A 23,920-nucleotide genomic window follows, 5' to 3' on the forward strand; every position below is an offset into this window, starting at 1 on the left:
ATTAATTATGTATCATGTGAATTAATTTGCTATTATTAATTTATTTTTTAATAAAAAAAAAAACAACTATTTCTTCAATAGCTTCTAGGTCATGTGACCCTGTGACCCAAATCTAGTACCAAAATGATCTACTTGAACACCTTCACAGCTCTCTGTATCCCAAAAAATCTCTTCTTTTATTTTAATTTTTAAAAAACACTATTTCTTCAATAGCTTCTAGGTCATGTGACCCTGTGACCCCAAACTAGTACTAAAATGATCTCCTTGGACACCTCCACAGGTACACCTCTTTGTTATTCCAAAAATGTCTTCTTTTATTTTTATTTAAAAAAAAAAAAACTATTTCTTTAATAGCTTCTAGGTCATGTGACCCTGTGACCCAAATCTAGTACCAAAATGATCTAATTGGACACCTCCACAAGGTACACCTCTTTGTATCCCAAAGAATCTCTTCTTTTATTTTTATTTTAATTTTTAAAAAAAAAAACTATTTCTTTAATAGCTTGTACGTCATGTGACCCTGTGACCCCAAACTAGTACTAAAATAATGGATAATGCTTTTAAATAGCTTTTGTGGTACTTTGATATCATACGCCAATTGCAGCATTAATTTATGTTGATCGATTTCAATGTACATGAAACACGATTGCCGCCTACTGGTCTCGTCTTTTCTGCGCGAGAGCGTCACTCGCAATGCCGCACAATGCCGCGAGTCGTTGCGGGATTCCTGTCCCTCTGATGCGCATTCTTAAATGCCACATCTGTATATATGTATGTGTGTGTGTGTGTGTGTAATATAAGTATATATATATGAAATATTTCAAATTATCTCAACAGGTCCAGTGTGGCACTTTGCAGCTTCAAACAGCCAGAAAAAAAATATGGAAATGATGCTTGTGTGTTTAAGAAGACTATTGTGTAATAACAATAAAAAACGGTGTGTAATCGTGATAAAAATGAATTGTTTGTTTATATAAGAAAGGAGTTAAACAAATGAAGAAAATAAACAAATGAATAAAAATCAATGAAGACATTTTTTGGGATAAGAGATGTACCTTGTGGAGGTGTCCAAGTAGATTATTTTAGTACTAGTTTTGGGTCACAGGGTCACATGACCTAGAAGCTATTGAAGAAATAGTTTTTTTTTTTTAATTAAAAAATAAATTAATAATAGCAAATTAATTCACATGATACATAATTAATACTATCAATTAATTCAATTTTTATTTATAAATAAACAAATGCTCTTTGCAATGCTGCATGCCATATGTATATTTAAGAAGAAATTAGAATAACTGGGGAACGTAGTTAAGTAACAAGTACCACGTTTCAGTCGTGCAGAAATTTGTCGAAATTCCGAAATTCCTACCGCTTCCGAATGTCTGTCTAATGTCCGAATATCAAACTTCACCGCGGTTCTGATTATGTCGGGATCACGAGAAAACGACTTTTGTTATCTCGAGATCACGAGAAAATTAAGTCGTGATGACGAGAAAACAAAAGCAAAAAAAATAATATCACATGGCCTCTCTGGGCTTCCGTATAAATATGACCTGAAGCTCCCATTTTGCATTATTTTATGCACTGGAGTGCTCGCAAATAATTGGCAGATTTGATCATTGCATCAAAGAGTAGCTGTAAAGCATTATATGACCATTTACAGAGTAAAAGAGGCTCCCCGAGATTTGACAAAAAAAGGACAAGGAATGCATTAAATCTCACATAGCACTGGTTATTATTTGTCCTAACTGTATGTACAAAACAATACAAACTGCAAAACATTTGATTACTGTTTAAATGAAACAGTGGATGTGACTAGGATTCAAACACATTTACCTTTTCTGCTTGATACTTGCAGCTACAAAGAAGCTGTGCATGCCCTTTAAACTTAATTTCTTAATTCTCACAGCAGTTTAGAGGCTAAAGCTAATATCATAGATGACTTATAATAGTATATTTGGTTAGGGCTGAGATCCCATCTGGGACATTTTGTATTAAAGGCTGGAGGCTAAAGAAGGATGGCAGAATTTATTTTTTCTTTCTACACATATTCTTTTTTCACACTCACCATGAAACAAACTTTTAATCAATATTCAATTCCCGGAAACAACACTGATTATTTCTTCACTTCTAAGTTTCAGATGAGTAGATTTTGGTTTTGTAATAATATTTACTGTGTGTGATAGAGCTGAACAAGAGCACATTTACCAGAACAGTGAGAGGCACATGAACATCTTCATAAAATTCCACACATTCCACATTAGCAATTAGGTATAAACATTAATGAATCACTTTCTTTTTTTTTCTTTTTACCATGGTAGCAGGGGAACATGCATTTTATATGAACTTGCACAAATATTGTGCTAAAGAGGACAGTCAATCTAAAAACAACTGACAAGTTACAAATGTGCTGGTGTGGAGACTTTTTTTATTTAGACTGCAGCTACTGTGAAAATAAAATGGTGACAGCCATGATGATACAGCAACAGGCCACATAAGGACTTTTCCGTTCACCTAAAACATAATGGAAGAAAACAAATATAATACACAGTTTAATCCCAATTCTTAAGTATTATAGGCTATGTTCTCTGTATGTCATGCAGCAAAAAACATACCTATTCTTGCACATTTCCAGAATATCCCAAGAAACCTGTTGAAAATTTTTTTTTTGATTAATTTGTTAGAGCATGAAACAAACAAATGCTGCACAGTGACTGTGCACACACCTGAGTAAAAGTACCTGTTTCAAAAGGCAAAATATTTTCTGCCAGACAGATAATGGACGGAATTGAGAATGCTTATAGTACGATTGATAATAACCTTGAAGTAAAGACTTCAGATACATACCCTGTTTTGTTCTTATCAAGCAGACTTGGTGCTAGGGCTCTTATGTATGCACATGTGCAGATAAGCAGCAAGATAACAGTGAGTAAACTCTGGAAATTGAATATGGCAGACTGCAAAAAATAAGAGAAACAGATTATATGGAAATTATATGTTTAAAATAGAGAAAACTTTATTTCTCATGAAACAGTAGGCAAGCAATATTTGTTATTAACACAAATGAATAAATGTAATTTGTGGCAATCTATCTGGCAATCTATCTAGTTTTTATTCTATAAGATATTAATTTGTTCTTATTCTATCTGAAGATTATTTTGCTTCTTTCTAGTAAGAAATGTTAATGTTAAATGATCAAGAAAAAAATAGGGAACCATTAATAGTGAATGAATGTAATTTCTTTCAAAAGTGTATGTATATGCATATATATATATATATATACACACACACCGTATGCGTATGTATGTGGATACCATCACCCTAAAAACTGTGTTGGGAGTAAATATAGCACAATTTTGTCCCCCTGATCATTTAACAAACCTGCTAGGTTTTGAGACAATACTTCAATGTTGACCCTGTCCAGTGTCCAAATTGACCCCATCCCCCATGCAGCCTCAACTCAATCAGCTGTTTAGGTAAATTAGGCTCTATAACCAATTGGCTGTATACAAATGCCAACATGTTTTTGAGTTTTTGAGTTGTTGAGTTTTATTGAGGTTCAGGCTCTGCTGAATATTTTAACAATATTTTTGTCAAAATTGTAGGACTACTTTGCAAGAGTAATATCATGCAATTTTTTTTTTCAGAAGATTAGGTAAGAAATCCAGGGAAGGCAATTTGTTGTTGATTTGGGCCAAATTATAAAATGCTGCACTACAGTGCCACCATCAGGCCAAGGCTTGTGCTCTTAAATTTACTCTGTAGTGGGGGCAATTCTGCATCACTTGAGAAAGTTTCTCTACTACAATCCCCAGCACAGACGTTCCAATTCCAATAGTGTTAAAAGCACATTGTGCTTGGATGCCTAAAAAACAACAAAACATACAATATATAAAATATTAATCCATTTTTCCACTGCACCAAAAGTGCTTTGTATGTCACCATCTTACAAGAGAACACGGATGTAAACACAATGCCATTATCTGTATCTGTAAAATAAACAGTAAAGTTCAACTATTGTCCAATAAGCTTATTGTAAAACTGGCTAAGTGCAAAATAGTTTCCCAGCACACTAATGAGTGTTGCACAGTGTAATTGTTTTTGGTTCAACTAACTTAAATTATAATAATAAAAATTTTTTTTTTACATAGAACATTTCAAAAGGCTTCTGAGATACATGGCATAAAACAAAGTACATAAACATGCATCAATTAATAAAATATAATTCAAAATAACAATAATAGTAATGATTTTGCTTCACTTAACATGAAGCATTAAAGCATAACAGCATTTTATTTACTTATTTGTGTAGACTGGATAATTACCATGTATTGACGTTTACTGGTTCAAATTTATTATTTGCAGTCTACAGTTTGTTTAGTCCTCTGACCAAAAATGTATTTATCCTTACACACCAATCAGCCATTACATTATGACCACTGACAGGTGAAGTGAATAATACTGATGATCTCTTCATCATGGCACCTGTTAGTGGGTGGGATATATTAGGCAGCAAGTAAACATTTTGTCCTCAATGTTGATGTGTTAGAAGCAGGGAAAATGGGCAAGTGTAAGGATTTGACAAAGAGATTTTGACAAGAGTTTGACAAGGGCCAAATTGTGATGGCTAGACGACCGATCAGAGCATCTCCAAAACAGCAGCTCTTGTGGGGTGTTCCCGGTCTGCAGTGGTCAGTATCTATCAAAAGTGGTCCAAGGAAGGAACAGTGGTGAACCGGCGATAGGGTCATGGGTGGCCAAGGCTCATTGATGCACGTGGGGAGCGAAGGCTGGCCCATGTGGTCCGATCCAACAGACGAGCTACTGTTGCTCAAATTGCTGAAGAACTTAATGCTGGTTCTGATAGAAAGGTGTCAGAATACAGAATAAAAGTCTGTTGTGTATAGGGCTGCATAGCTGCAGACCAGTCAGGGTGCCCATACTGACCCATGTGCACTGCAGAAAGTGCCACTTTCGACACTTACCCGGGGAACACAAGGCATCAGGATGCACTATGGGAAGAAAGCAAGCCGGCGGAGGCAGTGTCATGCTTTGGACAACGTTCTGCTGGGAATCTTTGACACGTACCATCTACCTAAGCATTGTTACAGACCATGTACACCCTTTCATGGAAATGGTATTCTCTGATAGCTGTGGCCTCTTTCAGCAGGATAATGCAGTGTGTCACAAAGCAAAAATGGTTCAGGAATGGTTTGATGAGCACAACAATGAGTTTGCGCTGTTGACTTGGACTCCACATTCCCAAGATCTCAATCCAATCGAGCATCTGTGGGATGTGCTGGACAAACAAGTCCGGTCCATGGAGGCCCCACCTCGCAACTTAGAGGACTTAAAGGATCTGCTGCTAACATCTTGGTGGCCAGATACCACAGTACGCCTTCAGGACTCCAATCGAGTCCATGCCTCGAAGGGTCAGAACTGTTTTGGCAGCAAAAGGGGGACCAACACAATATTAGACAGGTGGACATAATGTTATGTCTGATTGGTGGTTATTAGTATTAATTGTAGGTAACTACAGGCTGCAAATAGCTGTGAAATCATTTCACACTTTGGAATACATGGGGGTCATCACCCAATCATATGTACAAAATTGTCAAAAACATTTGTAAACAATATGGTGGCCATACATCAATCAGTTCTCAATCAGTGCCTCAGACAGTTGGAACTCATGAGTGCTTACATGAATTCCCACTAAACAAGTCATTTACCAGACAATATTCTGAGGTCATGTGCAAATGGTTGTCATACAAAGGGTTTAAGCTATGGTCAGTTCGCTGTTTCTCAGGAACAATATATCTAATCAAGCTAAAAATTGGTATGGTGTATCTATGTGTTAAGATTTAACTAAATTAGTTCATTAGTACCTTATTACATAAAAAAACATGGCTGTCATTGGACAATTAATATTCAGCAAACAATTGACACGGTTAACAGGGTGATGAGATATCAACACAAAACTTCTAGCAGCACCCACTTCTAAATGATGCAATATCACTCAAATTGATAACGTTCATGTTTGTGATCTGGCAAGGCAAGCCAAAAACAAGGATCTGAGGATATCTGCAGAGTTTGGGGCATGGTCATTGAAAGTGAGAGGAGTTAGGCTAATTTTGCTGTTTCTCAAACACCAAAAGTCCCTTTGAGCTGAAATCTAGTGGGCTGTATCATTCTACTTAGGGATGCCACAATACTCAATATAATATTGAACCGTTCGGTACGACCTCCACGGTTCAATACGCGTATGTGAACCGCGGTTTTTCGGTTTTCCCTTCCCATGTGTTTTATTATTCTCTGAACCGCCTGTTTGTGTTTGCCTGTACTGCATGTCTACGCGCTGATAGACACGCCTCCCCACGAGTAAATATCCAATCAGTGAGCGCTAAAGTTAGGGGCGGTAACCATGCTAGCGATGCTGGCATGGAAATACTTCCAACATGACTGCACATCTACAGCTCCATTACCCAGAGATATCACTGTTGTGGAAGCAGGATGGCAGAGCAGGTAACACAGGTACCCAAAAAAACAGTCCCCTATCTAATTCCTTCCAGCATTCATACACAACTGATTCCGAGAGACACAAAAATAATTATAATATAATAACCCCTAAGGATTTGCATTTCGTTTTCTGTGATCGGTGATGTGGGCTTTCGGCAACTTATAAAAGTGCTCGAACCGCGTTACACACTACCGACACGTCCTTTTTTTCCCGACCTCTACGAAAAAAACGCGCAAAAAAATCGAAAACTTTGGCTAAAGCACAAAGCCTTGCTCTAATAACAGATAGTTGGACCTCGCGGGTAAAAGTTATCTCACCCTTACTGTTCATTACATAGCGGATTGGGAAAAAAGAGCGCCGTACCCCAAACCCGTCCCCTGTAATAAAGTCATACTATTTTCAGTACACTATGAATGTGTACAAGTTGATTTTTGCATTTAAGTAAAATAAAGAGAATTGCAACTACAACCAGTTTTTTTCTTCTTAACATACTTACTGTTCCTGTCACCTAAGCAAAGAATAATGGAAAAAAAACTTGCCAAGCCAACCGAACCGAACCGAACACCGTGGTTAAAAACCGAGATACGTATTGAACCGTGGGTTAACTGTATTGTTGCATCCCCAATACTACTAATCTGTAACTGAATTATTAATTAATCATTTAAAAATGGAAAATTTACTTTACTTTTTATAATACACACACAGCCATACCCTTGGCTAATACTGAACCAGTCTGCAGATTGTACCATTTAGCTCCACCCGTTTTTATTTGTTGCTAATTTGCATAACATGAAAAACATAATTTTAGGAAATAAATCTTCCTGAGATTTATAATCAGTATGGTCTGTGAATAGGTTTTGATTGTTGTCCTCAGCCAATCCGTTTAAACGGCCATCTGATGGGATTACAAACGCTACTCATGATTATGTCGCAATACATAGAAATCTGTATTACCGAACAAGTATATGAAAGTTCAGTTTTCTTACTGTCTTTTAACACCTTAACTAATCTACAATTCTTCACGACTGGCCATCGCTGAAGATCGCTGGGTGGGACTGCACCTTAATATTAAAAGCACATATTGAACCAATGTTCAATTTTTGTCAACTTTGTAGCGTCGCTAGAGAAGCCCACAGGTAATGGTTAAGAATCAATGTTGCTCATGAAGGAACGGTCTCTGGTCACTACAAGTCACTGTATGTGTGAATGTAGCATAAGGGTCTGCAAAAAGTTTTGTCTACATTTACTACTTAATTATGTAGAACTTTAAACTGCTTAAAAACAGATTGCTACATAGAACATAAAATTGCTTTGGTTGTGTGTTTTCTCTCGGTTTACATTGTTCGGCACTACTGCCGCAAAGTCTGGAAAACACGCGCAGCTAAATTTTTACTTTCGGATAGTTAACTGTGTTTAGCTTCACCACGGCGACGGAGCACTGATTAACTTGATTTTTCCTGTGATTGCTTATCCCATCATTCGTTTCATAGTCCTACCACAAACTGAACTTCCATAAACGGGACTTTATACGGTCACCAAAACAGCATACTCTAGCTTCTAACTACGAGATAAAGAATTCAGTAGGATACATTTCATTTAACGTACAATTCATCAGCCAAAGGTATTCAGGACTTAAGTGTTAATAATGACAAATGTACTGTACTGGTCATCTATTTAGCCACACTGAGCTGACAGACTAGAATTTAAAACAGCTCGAAATCAAAGTTAACGGTCACTAGTTACGTTGTTAAGTCTATTTTGTCATTAGCTATGTTAAAGGAACTTTAAACTGATTTAAATTCATTTTGTAAGAACTGTAAAGGAAGCCATATTCTCCCTACTAACACTTCAGGTAGAAAGAAACAACGAAAATCTTACCATTTTGATAGCGTTACCCAGCCACCTCACACTTCCTGTGTATGGAGGAAATGGCGAAACTACAGGTGCCCGTCGGGCGCATACAAAATTCTCAAAAATACGACGTAAGTGTAGCTACTTAACCAGTTAACTTTCACACATATATTTGATCCATATATAATCCAGTAATAATCACAATCACTTTGCCATCGAACCATTTGGCAGGTAAGTCATTACTGTTTATATTTTACATGGAAATTCTTTTATCTAAATCTTATTTGAGCAAACAGTGCAATCCGAATCGTTCCCAAGCCAAATTGTTTCTGATTCGCAAGTAGTGTGTCCGCATTTCCTGACAATTATTTTTATGCAGTAGCTTCCCAATATGCAGAAAGATGTATCATTTAGTTGAACATTTAAACATATTATTACGCCATTAACGTGTAATATGCGGTAGCAACTTATAAAACGCACCCTTAACTTGAAATTCCTTCTCGTCAATTTGTAGTTTTCTAAACCAGATCATTCCCCTATAAAAACTATAGTTCGACTATAAAGAAACTACACCGCGGTCCCTTGACTTCAACGTCACCGTCACTAAACCCAAAACTCTTTCCTATAGGCGGTAATTACATTAAAAATCATTTTAAAAACTCGAGTCATTTGATTCCGTTTACCTAAAAATTTAATTAAGTGATACGTTGACTGACCCTTTCCGTAAATTCTAACATTACGCCGCATCAGTGTCTGTTTAGACATTATCAAAGTCCTTGTTTCATTCACTGCATTCATTTAAAATCGCCAGGTTTTCAAGAGATAAGTGTTAGTATAATGATTTATTAAAATTGGCATGTCCAATCCACAAAGAGAAAGGGGTTTATTCAAGAAAGACATTTTTCAGTACAGGCTTTTTGAGAAAGTGATGATTGAGTATAGGAATGTAAGTTAAAAATAAACTGTACATATGTGTATGAAGTAATTTTCAGTGGTACAATAATTTTAAAATATGGCCATCAGACATTTTACACATTTATGTGTAGTGGATTAACACAACACTTTTCAAACTCACATCTGCTCTCTTTCTCTTCTTATACCTTATTAATGCACCTAATTTACTAATGAAATAACATCATTGAGTCAGAAGATCCTAGTTTGTTCAGGATCAGTAGGTTTGCCACTATTGTTTGACTCAAAGTAAGGGGCAGCTTCATTTAATACGTCGAGCCAATGAACTGTTCTTTCACAGCGTGAACTCTTTTAAATTGTGGTTTTGCTTCATGCTCAGATATAAAACTCTCAGAGTCTTTAAAATTGAGAGTTCATCCAATCTGCAAAATATGCCCTAACCACTTCTGCTCTCTGGACCTGTATGGTTAAACAACTGCACTTGACTGTAATATGGTGTACATTGATAGAAAGGAAATTATTAATAATTACACTACCCAGTGTCACTCAGATGAGGATGGGTTCTCTTTTGAGTTTGGTTCCTTTCAAGGTTTCTTCCTAATATCATTTTGAAGAGACTTTTTCTTGCAACCATTACCTCTGGCTTGCTCATTAGGGATAAATAAAAACTTAAATATAAAATTGCATCATTAATTTTCTACATTTTTATATTCCTCTACAGCTGCTTTGCAATAATGTCTATTGTTAAGTGCTATACAAATAAAACTGAATTGTTCTGAATAATGAAATCTGCCTTTAGTCAAATCCAGGACTCATTTAAAATGAGCCATGCCCATCTAATCCAGGAGCTCATCAATGAGCCAGGTTGTACAGGCATAAATTTTTGAAACTACATTCACCTTGTGCAAGTCTGTGTAAAATTATTGACTGTACCATTGGCTGTGTATCTAAAGATTACACAGAATGGTGCTTTAAACAAAAAGCATACTGTGAGAAGAGGGTCTCAAAAAGCATACTGTGAGTAGAGGGTCTCAAAAAACATACTGTGGGTAAAACATCTACCTCCTGTTGCAAATTCCTGTAGCTGGGTACCCCTGTAGTAAAGTCGGGACGGTCATGCAAATGGGCCTGACGCAAATTCTCTTGTGTTATGACTTTGCTGATTGAAGGTCTCTCCTCCAATTTACCGTTCTAGATGTTGTGAATTTTCTGTCATCACAAGGCTTCCTGCCTGTACATTAATTTGAATGAGGAGAACATAGTAGAGGCTTGTGGGATCTCTGGTACTGCAAATAACAGTGGTTCAAGCCACTTACGGTCTTGTTAAACCGTATTACCAACCAAACTGTTTGCAGGTAAACACTAGTGTGAATCTATTTAAACCCTCATTCATACAGTTTGTGAAGAGAACATGACATAAGAGAAGTTCCCTGCTCAGTTTTTCAGGATTTTCACTGAATATATCTTAGAAGAGTGCAAGTGTTTTTCCTGCAAGTGGTTTCCAGCATTTTGTCACTCTCAAACCCAGACATACACAAACCCAGATTTTACTGCATTTCTCCTAAAAGACAAGCAACCTTGTGCAAATAACACACAAGTTCAAACATCACACATAACGGGCTAGTTCAAGCTGTGTTCTATCCATCCACAGCTGACACAAAGACAATGACTCTAAATACTGCCAATACAACAGATTGGACAAGTCAAACACCACCTTACCCATTTGAGCATGCATTTTGCCTCCTGAAGAGGGGACTGAATGGAGGACCCCCACAAAATGAAAGAAGCATGGAAAAGTATGCAACACTTTGCTGATGTCTCTAGGTTGCTGCTTGATGCAGTTATTGCAAGCAAAGGATATTCAACTAATTAAGGGTTTACTTTAATTTATTTTAAGACTAATTTCCTTTAGTTTACTTTAAAATTGTGCAGTAATTATATCAAATAAAAAATATATAAAATTTTCTTTGTATCAATGTGCTACATTCAAATTTGTTTAATATATGTTTGTTTGTTTAAATATCAGTATATGAAAACTGAAATTATGATTTAATCTCAAATTCAGATACCAAAGAAAGAAAAGAACAACTCAAGCTTCAAAAGCTCGGATATGTGAAGAAAAGAATGCCACTGTACTGTAATGTAACGTGTGGCAATAATAAAGCCGCCTTCTTCTTCTTCTTCTTCTTCTTCTTCTTTTTCTTCTTCTTTTAGTTTAAAGTGACTGCATTTGTCATGAAGGTCAGTGTACGTGAAATATCTATAGCATCTAAACCTGAGTGCACATTCTACTTCAAGTTACAATGGGACAAAGACCTGGGAGCTGGTTTTGTTGTTGTTCTCTGTGATGGTGTCTCTGCATGGAGTGGTGAAGGTATATTGTTTTACTGAATATCATATATTTCCTAAACATAATATCATTCCTCACATTAAACACGTACATCTGTAATTTTGTGTTCTGTCATTAGTATCAGAGGAGGATGTCAGCAGGGAGGCCCAGGAGATGGAGATACCAAGAGAGAAGTATGTTAGTGACCTGCAGCTGATACTGACTGGAGATGTACAGGCAGACCAGAGCTACAGCTTTCATCTGGCCCCTGAGCAATCTGGAAGCCATATCTTGCAGCTATCTTATGAGAAAATTCAGAGTAACATGTCGGTGAGTGGCATGCTATGGTTTGCTGGTATCATTCTCCTTTAACTCTCTTGGGATAAGAGTTGAATTTGTATTGTTGATTTTTTTTTTCTGTTTCACTGTTTTATTGTTCTGTTTTGGACTAATTGACAAATTGCAAGAAGAGCAGAAGTTCTGCAGTCCCTTGAACTTTTTGTGCCAAAAAGCTACACAAAATAGCATATAACTGAAGTGGAAATCTATACAGTTTACAAAGTTATTTACAAAAATATTGTATTGTGCAATATTATTTCATAATCTCTACCCATTATTACAATGCCAAAATATGCAGTGGTGTATATTATACTATATTATTAGACCTGTCTACCATTATGGACCAACATGTGTCAAAAGAGCAGTCTTTTTCTTCCTAATAAAATAGGTGATGTGCCAGTGGACACTGAATCTGGAATAATTTGCACCAGTGAATTTAATGAAAATATCTTTTCAATTTAATGTCATATTGAATAATTTTTGAAGATTAATATATACATTATCACTTGGTAATTATTTTTACTCATCATAATCATTCACTATTTTGGTATTTATTTGACCTATGTTTGGTAATGTTTAAAGCCCATTTAATAAAGCTTACAGTAAAATGGCTAGGACAACTTCTTTGTAGCTGTTGCAATTCTGAAATGATTTTACAAATCTATACATGAAGGTACTTTTATAGCTTAATTTAAAATCATAAAAATCCCATCTATCAAATGTTACACAAATTGTTTTGTGAAATCGAAATAAGTTCATCTCTTTCATTTAAATTCATAATATTTACATAATATATAAAATAAGAGTAAAATGTGAGTTAGACATTGGAGAGACTTATTTTACAACTGTAACCTTGTCTTTATTATTAATATTTTAAGTTGCATTTCCCTACACTCTGTCTGTAAAAGAACAGCATTGTGTTTTTCTGCTGAGAAAAATATATAAAAATATTATATATTTATTATTTATTATTATTAATAAATATAAATATTATTATTATAAATATTATTAATAATATTATATTATTAATATTATATTATTAATAAATAGTATTATTATTATATATTTATTATATATTATATATATATTCTTCTTTCTTTCTTTCTTTCTTTCTTTCTTTCTTTCTTTCTTTCTTTCTTTCTTTCTTTCTTTCTTTCTTTCTTTCTTTCTTTCTAATTTATATCTCAGTTCAGGTTTGGCATGGTGGAACTGCTACCTGTGCCAGAGCCTACTAAAGTCATAAAGGAACTAATTTCTTATAGCTTAGAGTGCAGTGCTCACCTGGAAGCTGTGAAACACAAAATACAACAGGAGAACCAGAGACTGAGGAATAAGCAGGAGCATATCACTGCAAAGTAAATAATAACTTGTTTATTTCTCTTTTTGATACCAGATTTACTCTATCCTAAAAGTGTTATACCTATAATCTGCTTCTCATGTATACAGTCCTCTCTGAAAGTACTGGAACTGCATGACCATTTATTTTGTTTTTGCTTCTTACTGAAGACATGTGGTTGAGATCAAAAGACGAATTTTAGATATTTTAGATAGCTGATTAAAATTGTAGCTTTGATATTCTAATATTTACATTTAGATGTGTTAAAGAACTTGGCAACTTTTAAAATTGTAAATTGTGATTAAAATGTGATTGACAAGTATTTGGTTGCCCAGGTGTGTCCTGTTAGAGTGATTATTTAAACAGTTGATCTATCTGAATGTCTACTTTTGATTTGGTTTTTACCTGTGAAAACTGTATTAATTGTTAAAAAGGATGAATCAGCAGAAGTTATCACAATCCATCATTCAAAGTTGTCACAACTATAAATATAAAAAAAAGATTTCATAGCACTCATCAGCTATAAGAAATGGAATGTCTAATGGAATTATTTATTATATTTGCAAAGATATAAAATTCTAGAACCAAGATAATCCTCTACCAAAGTGAAGGGGAAACAAAGTGTGGAGAAAGAAATTTGCTGACGAGCCAGAACATACAAGCTCCATTGATGGAAGTATGGTAGTGTCATGGCTTGGGTTTACATACATGCTTCTGAAACATGCTCTAGCATGTAGCACCAGATTGAATTTAGAAGTCTAAAGATTCATTCTGCCTGCCAATTTTCAAAGAAATACACCTAAGTGAAACTAATGCAACGCCTCAAAGCAGACTGCCAACACAACAGAAGAGCTGAAAATTGGAAGTTAATCACCAGACTTTAACCCCAATGAGCATGCATTTCACCTATTAAAGTGGGAGAACCTTCAAAACAAACAAACTGAAAGAAGCAGTACAAGGTTGGAGAAGTAGTACAAAAGTCACTCAGTTGCTGACTTGATGCTGTTATTGCAAGCAAGGGATATGTAGCCAAATATTAAGTGTTATTTACTTTAATCATCTTCTGTCATTAGATCTAAATGTCAGCAAATGAAAGCATCTGATGTAAATGCAAATGTAAATCCTATCCATTATCTCATATTAAACTTTAGGTTTAAAAACCCACGTGTCTTTACTAACAAAAACATTACACTTGGCCTTTATGTCCCAATACTTTAGGAGGGCACTGTACCTGTCTGTTATAAACAAAATGTAAACTTTTTTTTATTATGCACCAATCCTTTTAATATATTTAAAATTAACACAGCTTGCATTCTGTCCTAATTCTTGTCACAAATTCTATCTTTGTTTGTTTTTAAAGATGCCTATTAAGTGCCACCTTAACTACAAAATCCTAATTATGACCATTTAAGCCCTAAACTCTAGCTCTGGCAGGCTTACTGTTAAATCCGAGGGAAGATGATTTTTTTTATATTACCTCTTACTGAGAATGAGGATGTGAGTTATAGATGTTCTATACATAGCATATTTATAGTTTTATTTTCTGTTTTGTTTTTCTTAGAATATATCTTTGTATATCTTATCTTAGAATATAATGAGTAGGTTTTTTGTTTTTGTTTGTTTGTTTATTGTGCATATGAATTTGACTGTCATTCACATCTCCTTTTCTCTAGAATGGAGAAATATATCAAAGAGAAGGAGATATTAGAAAGAGAGCTGTACAACCGCTTTGTTCTGATCCTTAATGGGAAGAAGGCCAAGATCCGCACTTTACAGGAGAGGATAAAACAGCTAGAGAATACTATACAAGAAGAAAAGCACAGGTAAAAAGCCCCCTGGATGACCTACAGTATTCTTTTACAGTAGCAAATTAATGTGTATCAATTTATGAATTTTTATTACTTTATTACACAGGATTTACTAGACATGTTTACCCCTTAGAGCTACTGATATATCATCTCTACCTATTATTTTTGGCTGTATTTCAGAAAATAATAAAAAAAAATAAAACAAATCATACAAAAAAAATAAAACAAGTCATATCTAAATTTTGAATATGATCTAGACATTCCACTTAAGCAATTGGAGAATTCTAAATCTTCCATCCAAGAACTCAAATCCCTAAAGACTAAGCACCCCATAATTACCAGCATCCTAGTTAAAGTGGATTCCTTACAGAAAGAAAATCTTAGCATCTGTCTCTGCTGGATACAGAGTCATATGGCAGTGAACAAGCAGACATTGCTGCTAAGGAAGCCCTCAAAATGGGAATCACAGATTGTAAAATCCCACCATTAAACCTCAAACCAATAATAAACTCGTACATCTCCAAAAAGTGGCAGAATGGGACCAGTGCATTCATAACAAACTACTCAAAATCAGCCCTACAATAAATAAAAGACAATCCCTCAACTTATCCTCTGAAACCAGATACGATCAGATCATATACACAAGATTTGTTTTGGACACTCAAGACTTACACATGCTTTCCTACTCAGTGGTGATGAGCCCCCAGTGTGTGATCTCTGTAAAACAAGAATGAGCGTTAAACATATATTAATCTTCCAAAATGTCTTACCAAGGAAGATCCTGGAGTTCTTATTGAGTATTGAAGTGCTACTGTTGACACAATTGAAATAATGTTCTATTGTTGTCATACTATAAGAACTACTAAAATATTCCACTTTACCTACCTTGATCCTGCCATGATTATAGCCATTGATTCTGGTATGGCATTTAAACAGTGGCAGGCCATGCATTTCACACCTAGGCCTTCACTGGTGTCTTTCCTGAATTAATCCACCTCTATACCATCATTATGACGCCACGGCAATAGATACTAATCAACTGTTAAATAGCAAAGTATAAAAAATAAATTAGTCTACAGTATTTCACACCTCACAAGGAATAGTCAATTTTATTCAAAAAAGACATTCTTGATGACGTATGCAGCAAACTGCAATCTCCGGAGGACGCAGTATCCAAAATGAGACGCGACGAATATAGAAACACTGTATAACGGTGCGTTGTCATAGGCTCTTGTAGCGAACATGAATAAAATTACATTACATATAGCAAAAAAACAAATTAACACAATTCAGTCTCAAGTCTCCTTTCACTGCAGCGCAAAAAAAACAAAAAAAAAACAAACAAACAAAAAAAAACCCACAGTCCACCCCGGGGATCTGGAATGAAGTCAAATTGTTTGTTTTGTGCAAAAGAAAATCCAAAATCATAAATGGTTCTTGAACCAACTATTTTGAAGAATCAAAAGGATTTTATTGAAAAGTCCACCTTGAAAATGCATTTGAAAGGATGTCTACGACCAAATCGATTTCTTCTCCTCTGTCAGCCATTGTGAGTTAAAATATATATATAAATATATATATTTAAGCTATAGGCGTCTGCACTATTGATTCTGAAGGCCTTAAGGCCTGGCAACACATGATGTCAGCCACTGGCTGAAATATGATTGGATAAATACTCTTATCATAATTATACACTACTGGAAGCAGCGCAACCAAGAGAAAAGCTATGAAATGTAGAGAATAGACTATTGGGAACAATTTAATACACATTCATGGAAAAATATATTAACATGCAAGTCAGTGATTCAGATCATTGCTGTTTAGGCCAGCAGAGAAGGCCTTGCTGGCCCTGATGGTCCACCACTGCATTTAAATACCAATAAACAAACAAACCAAGATCTTTTACTGCTGCGCATGATGAAACAAAGATCATCCAGAGCTATCCATTAATATGTAATCAGAAAGCTTACTTCTGGCTGCATGTAGTCCTCATTCAAGCACCTCTGTATTGTCAGAATTAAGTAGGAGGAAGTTAATAAGCATCCACATCTACAACCTTTTCTCGGATCTTACAGATAAAGGGGAGGATTAATATTGACCTATAGTTGGACAGCTGACAGGGGCTGAGGTCAAGTTTTTTATTTAGGGGGTTTATATAACTGCTTGTTTAAAAGATTTTGATACATAGCCAGTGCTAAATGCTGAGAAGTCTCCAACAATTAATGCTTGTCTAGAAAAACAAGTTGGTTTGAAATCAAATTTGAAAATTCACAGAGGAATTCAGAATCCTGGGGGTGGTCTATAAATAATTAATAGTGGAAACAATTCTGAATGCTTTATGTGGCTACATATGTTTGTTTTAAAAAGTTTCAAACATGTTGAATTTATGTCTAGGTTTTTGTGTGATACCTATTAGGATAATCATAAATAACTGTGACACCTCCCCTGCCAATTAGGAGAGGCTGATGTACAGTACATTACACTTTTGATAAGTAACAAAAGTCCTTTAGAGGTAAGAGCATTCCTAGCTTCAGATCAGAGGTGCTGGCCTCGCATTCACACTGATAAAATTTTATGCTAATCCAGTTACTAAAACAAAATTTCGGAGTGCCTCCACATTTTTGTTTAGCTCAGTGAACATGCCATGCTGCATTGGGTTGGGACCAGAGCATATTACTCCATTGGACACCGCCTTCCATTTTATTAATTGCACTTTTTGACTATATATTGTATATTCAAAATGTATACATTTCTGTAAAGCTGATTTCTAACAAGTTAAAAGTGCTATGCATATATAACTGAATTAAATTTGTGTTTCCAGAGAGTAGGTGTTCTATTTTTCTTAATTCAACTGAATCATTGCAGTTTATTGCTTCAGACTCTAGGAGGTGGTGGTGTTTATCTCTTAATTTCTACGGCAGATGCACTGGCTGTGAAAGGCATTCCCACTCTCACACACACACAAAGACAAAAGAATATTGCTTTGGTGCACACACTCTACTCTGCAGAATTTCTTTTTCTTTGGGTCCCTCTTTGCTTCCTTCAAGAGCAACAAATCTTTCTAGTAATACTGTATATAAGAGATACATTTAGGTCCATGATTATTTTACATATATATGATATATAATGAAAAAAATCATAGTTATTTTAGCTGTTTTCCACAAGGTATTCTAGTTGAAATTAAATAATGAATGAGCTTAAGGGGTATGTATATGAAAATTGGGCAAATCTTCTAGGAATTAAAATAATTTTTTATATGAGGCTCCCCTCCTTTATGAACATGAATATAAATATATTGCTGAATATAAATATGTTGCTTGATGCTTCTTTACTGCTGAAAATATGGCCATTTCCTTACATTTCCTGATGGAGCATAGTAATTTATTAGTAGACATTAGCTCATAATCAGCCAGAAAAAGCGTAGCAACATTCAACAAATAATAGGCATTTACATTTACTAATGCTTAATTTGTATTATGTAATTATTTGTAAAATGTATTATGTAAGAGGACTGGAAAATTTAAATACTGTTTTATGCAGCTCTATAAAGTACAAAATCCAGAGAGACTTACAGAAATGCTTCGTAGTCTCTATCAAAAACATGAATAATGTTAACTTTTAATATGTTTTTTATAGCACAGTGATAAAAATGTTCTATCCAAAAGGACAATAGGTAATATTATTGTGGCTCTTAAATTGTCGATCTGGTGATATGGTATTTTGAAGAGTGCATTAATGTACACTCTCTATGATGTATTTTTTTTCTCCTCCCAGCTGGAAGAAAGGGGAAAGCTGTCATAGAGAAAAACATCATGCAGATGAGAAAATTGAAAACAGTGACTATGGAAACACCACAGATGAGGAAGAGGAACCGAAAACTCAGAATTTCAAACCAAGGAATCAAGGTTGAGTAGCAATATAATATATGAACATTTGTATGTGCAAGATCTACCCAAGGCTTTCTTCATTTTACTTCATGCAGTGGTTTAAAGATGTCATGCCTGGCTCCCACTAGCACTCCACACAACTGCAAACCGTTCTATAGCCTTTAAAATTTCTACTGACTCCACAAACATGTAATACACTCTATGAAAGCACACATTTGTAAAGAATGTCTTTTATTTTGGTACTGAGCTTCAGTTTATTTCATCAGAGATATTTTCATGACCAGCACTGAAAGGCTAACAATGTTCTTGGAGGCAGACATTACACATAATAAAACAAATGAAATGTGGAAAAAGGGTTGACTTAGTGAAGCTATTTCTTGCAAGCATAACTATAAAAAATAATTGTGTGGTTGCTATTGTCTGTTTCCTATATGGAACTATGTTGTACTACAGTGAGGGAAAAAAATTATTTGATCCCCTGTTGATTTTGTACGTTTGCCCACTGACAAAGAAATGATCAGTCTGTAATTTTAATGGTAGGTTTATCTGAACAGTGAGAGACAGAATAACAACAAAAAAAACAGAAAAACACATTTCAAAAAAGTTATACATTGATTTGCATTTTATTAAGTGAAATAAGTATTTGACCCCTTTGCAAAACATGACTTAGTACTTGGTGGCAAACCCTTGTTGACAATCAAAGACGTCAGACATTTCTTGTAGTTGGCCACCAGGTTTGCACACATCTCGCATCTCAAGGAATTTGGGCCCACTCCTCTTTGCAGATCCTCTCCAAGTCATTAAGGTTTTGTGGCTGACCCTTCAGCTCCCTCCACAGATTTTCTATGGGATTAAGGTCTGGAGACTGGCTAGGCCACTACAGGACCTTAATGTGTTTCTTGTTGAACCACTCCTTTGTTGCCTTGGCCGTGTGTTTTGGGTCATTGTCAGGCTGGAATATCCATCCACGACCCATTTTCAATGCCCAGGCTGAGGGAAGGAGGTTCTCATCCAAGATTTAACGGTAAATGGCCCCATCAATGGTCTCTTTGATGCGGTACAGTTGTCCTGTCACCTGGGGATGGTGTACTTGGGGTCATAGGCAGCATTCCTCCTCCTCCAAACACGGCAAGTTGAGTTGATGCTAAAGAGCTGGATTTTGGTCTCATTTGACCACAACACTTTCACCCAGTTCTCCTCTGAATCATTCAGATATTCACTGGCAAACTTCAGATGAGCCCGTACATGGTGCTTTCTTTAGCAGGGGGACCTTGCGGGCGCTACTGGATTTCAGTCTTTCACAGCATAGTGTGTTACCAATTGTTTTCTTGGTGACTGTGGTCCCAGCTGCCTTGAGATCATTGACAAAATCCTCCAGTGTAATTCTGGGCTGATTCCTTGCCGTTCTCATGATCATTGAGACTCCATGAGGTGAGATCTTGCATGGAGCCCCAGACCGAGGAAGATTGACAGTCCTTTTGTGTTTCTTCCATTTGGGAATAATCGCACCAACCATCGCAGTCCAGCCTTGTGTAGGTCTACAATCTTGTCCCTGACATCCATGGACAGCTCTTTGGTCTTGGCCATGATGGAGAGTTTGGAATCTGATTGATTGCTTCCTTCTGTGGACAGGTGTCTTTCACACAGGTAACGAGCTGAGATTAAGAGCACTCCCTGAGAGTGATCTCAGCTCCTTACCTGTATAAAAGACACCTGGGAGCCAGAAATCTTTCTGATTGATAGGGGATCAAATACTTATTTCACTCATTAAAATACAAATCAATGTAGAACTTTTCTGAAATGCATTTTTCTGGATTTTTTTGTTGTTATTCTGCCTCTCACTGTTCAAATACACCTACCATTAAAATTACAGACTGATCATTTCTTTGTCAGTGGGCAAACGTACAAAATCAGCAGGGGATCAAATAATTTTTTCCCTCACTGTACTTAGGTTCGGTAACTATGAACTTGTATTGTGATACCTATAATGTTTTGCACTATTGGATAGAAGAATCAGTATATCTGTAAAGTATAAATTTAATACATTTCTTTTTTGAAAGTGCTGGCAAACAACCCAGTGGATGACAGTTTAAATGACATTGCGGATGTGGCCCCAAGCCGAAAACGGCGTCAACGTGGCTTTCCATCCTTGGAATCCCAAACCAAAAAAACAGCTCTGGGAAAGAGAAAAACCTTAAGGTAATATCCTCACACTAGCTACTTAATTTATAAGATGCACCGAATGTTCTGATTGTTATACTGAATACTTTGAATACTTTATTTAAAAAGCATACCTAACACAAAAAATGCAAAGGAATCCTTCCTTTTGGGTAGTGCTAGTTTATACTGCATATTAACATTTTTTTTACATTAAATTACATTTACATAAATTTACACTAATGTTTTAAGTAAATCTCCATCTCTCTAATTCCTTTAAATTGATGGAATAATGGAATTAGACAATCTATTTTAAAAAAAGAAATCTGACATTTAAATGTTTGTCAGGTACACAGCCACACACTGATCCATAATTTTTTCAATTGATGTTGAAAAAACAAGCATTATTATGTTTTCTGTTGTACATTATCAAGTAAAATGCCAAGGTTAGCCAAGACATTTTGGCATTTGCAGTGCTGTCAGTGAAATAACAGTCACAAAAAAAGTTTATCACTTTATCTCAGTAAACATTTACTTTTGTTTGTACAGTGGATATACACAGACCAGGCATAACATTATAATATTGTGTTGGCCCCCCTTTGCTGTCAAAACAGCCCTGACCCGTCATGCACTGTGTATTCTGACACCTTTCAAATTCAAATTCAAATTTTATTTGTCACATACGAAATCATACACAATACAACATGTAATGAAATGCTTTTTATGACTGCCTACAACTGAAGAAAGAATATAAACTAAAGTGTGTGGACAAGAAAAGTATAGGGATATAGGTTCTTTCTGTCAGAACCAGCATTAACTTCTTCAGCAATTTGAACAACAACAATATCAATGAGCCTTGGCGGCCCATGACCCTGTCGCCGGTTCACCACTGATCCTTCCTTGGACCACTTTTGATAGATTCTGACCACTGCAGACCAGGAATACCCCACAAGAGCTGCAGTTCTGGAGATGCTTGGATCCAGTCGTCTAGCCATCACAATTTGGCCCTTGTCAAACTCGCTGAAATCCTTACGTTTGCCCATTTATCCTGCTTCTAACACATCAACTTTGAGGACAAAATGTTCACTTGATACCATGATGAGGACATAATCAGTGTAATCCCCTTCACCTGTCAGTGGTCATAACTTTATGGCTGATCGGTGTATAGCATAACTCACATTAAGTGAGTTGAGGCTAAAGTGTTGCTGTCATTTATGTTATAAGCATCATAGAAAAGTACAGTGAAATGCTACCAATTTTATCTTCTGGACCACAAATTTTTGGTATGTGTGCCAGGGAAAATAACATGTGATTTGAAGAATTTGTAGGAACAAGGTTTGTGTGCTGCCCACAACCATCTAGGCCTGATTAACTGTTGGTTACACTACAGTTTTAACAAACCTGTCTATACACAATTCCAAACTTTTTGGAAATTTGTGGAATGAAAGCTCACTTGGGAGCTGCCAGTTTCGAGAGTGCCATAGGATGTGACTTTAAACTATTTGAACTATTTATCATGTCCCAAAAACCATTCCTGAATATTTTTTTCAGTGTGAAAGGGCAAATTGTCCTGCTAAAAGGGTCCACTGCCATTAGGAATGACCATGATGTACTTGGTCTGCAATAATGTTTATGTAGGTGTTACATAAACACCGGCCAGAGCACCTCGCTGCCTCCACCATCTGTACCAATAATGCAGCCTTTGTATCATTACCAGCATTAACTTTTTTTAAGCAATTTGTGCTATAGTAGCCCTTCTGCAGGCTCTGACTAGGCAGGCTAGCCTTTGCTCGCCACATGCATCAGTGAGCTTTGGGCAACAGTAACCTGGTTGCTGCTTCACTGGTTGTAATTCTTTGGACCAATTTTGGTAGGTACTAACCACTGCATACCAGGAACAACTCATAAAGCAGGTGTTATGCCTCATATCAGGTGTACACCTGCACATCTGTGCAACTATCTAATCATCCAATCATGTGGCAGCAACACAGTACAAAATGTAATGTAATTATGAAGAATATAATAACAATCTCTAGTGTTTACACAGAATTTTGCAAAAGGATAAATTATAGAGAGAAAAGCACTGAGAGAGAGAGCTGAGCAGCACAGAATCATGTGCTGAAAATAAAATTAAAACAAAATTGCTGAAAAGATAAGGTAATAGTTGCAAAAGTAAAATAAAGATTCTCCTGTTTCTTTGTTCCTTATTCAACCAAGAAAAGTGTCATAGTGCCATTACTTATTGCTACTAATACTTATTGTTAACATTAACTGATTACACCTGAGAACAGCCAGCTGAACAATTAAATTCAAGGAACATTATTCCAGTATTTGACCTGATACTGATCATATTAAGACTTCAGCCAAATGTTAAAACCAACTTCTTAAAAATCCTGATTACAAGTTAAGTCTGTCATTTAGTATTGTAGTCCTCTAATACTGTGACTGTTCTTATTAATTCTAATTATAGGAATAATCTGCATGAAGAAACCAAAGCAGAAATGAGTAAAGTTCCATTTCAGCAGCCTACACAAGTCAGTCCAGATCCTGATGACCTGTTTGATGACATCTAAGTGCCTTTATGTTTGTGACACATTATTCAATAAATGAATTTGTGGGTTAAGATTAAAGCGGGACTTTACATATATAGCTTAGACGGTGAACATCCCAACAGACATTTTAGCATTTGTATTTGTTAAAGACATAATAAAATTGTTTGTATGTATATCTTTATTGAATTCTCACTGTGTGCTCTCCTCTTTTTTCACTATATGTATCAGTTGA

The 23,920-nt window shown here is 35.7% G+C and overlaps 2 protein-coding genes across 5 annotated transcripts; one reads left to right on the top strand and one right to left on the bottom strand.

Annotated features, from left to right (window-relative positions):
* Positions 1-2,014: 2,014 nt before the first annotated feature.
* Positions 2,015-8,534, bottom strand: tmem167a (transmembrane protein 167A). The gene is made up of 4 exons (XM_058411778.1): positions 8,396-8,534; positions 2,848-2,957; positions 2,616-2,650; positions 2,015-2,514 (listed from the first exon to the last, which is right to left on the bottom strand). The coding sequence occupies exons 1-4, from the start codon at positions 8,396-8,398 to the stop codon at positions 2,444-2,446; spliced, it is 219 nt and encodes a 72-aa protein (XP_058267761.1). The 5' UTR covers positions 8,399-8,534; the 3' UTR covers positions 2,015-2,443.
* On the top strand, positions 8,460-23,874 carry xrcc4 (X-ray repair complementing defective repair in Chinese hamster cells 4). 4 transcript variants are annotated; one of them, XM_058411769.1, is made up of 9 exons: positions 8,460-8,599; positions 10,932-11,076; positions 11,495-11,654; positions 11,749-11,939; positions 13,137-13,303; positions 14,958-15,107; positions 18,867-18,997; positions 21,040-21,178; positions 23,607-23,874. In XM_058411769.1, the coding sequence occupies exons 3-9, from the start codon at positions 11,516-11,518 to the stop codon at positions 23,707-23,709; spliced, it is 1,020 nt and encodes a 339-aa protein (XP_058267752.1). In that variant the 5' UTR covers positions 8,460-8,599; positions 10,932-11,076; positions 11,495-11,515; the 3' UTR covers positions 23,710-23,874. The 4 variants fall into 4 exon arrangements, with proteins under 4 accessions (XP_058267752.1, XP_058267751.1, XP_058267754.1 ...); XM_058411768.1 differs by lacking the exon at positions 10,932-11,076; XM_058411770.1 differs by lacking the exon at positions 10,932-11,076 and having other exon boundaries at positions 8,467-8,599; positions 11,579-11,654.
* The last annotated feature ends 46 nt before the right edge of the window (positions 23,875-23,920 follow it).

The sequence above is a fragment of the Hemibagrus wyckioides genome, linkage group LG16 (genome assembly GCF_019097595.1).
Source record: "Hemibagrus wyckioides isolate EC202008001 linkage group LG16, SWU_Hwy_1.0, whole genome shotgun sequence".
In the NCBI taxonomy this organism is placed as follows: Eukaryota; Metazoa; Chordata; class Actinopteri; order Siluriformes; family Bagridae; genus Hemibagrus; species Hemibagrus wyckioides.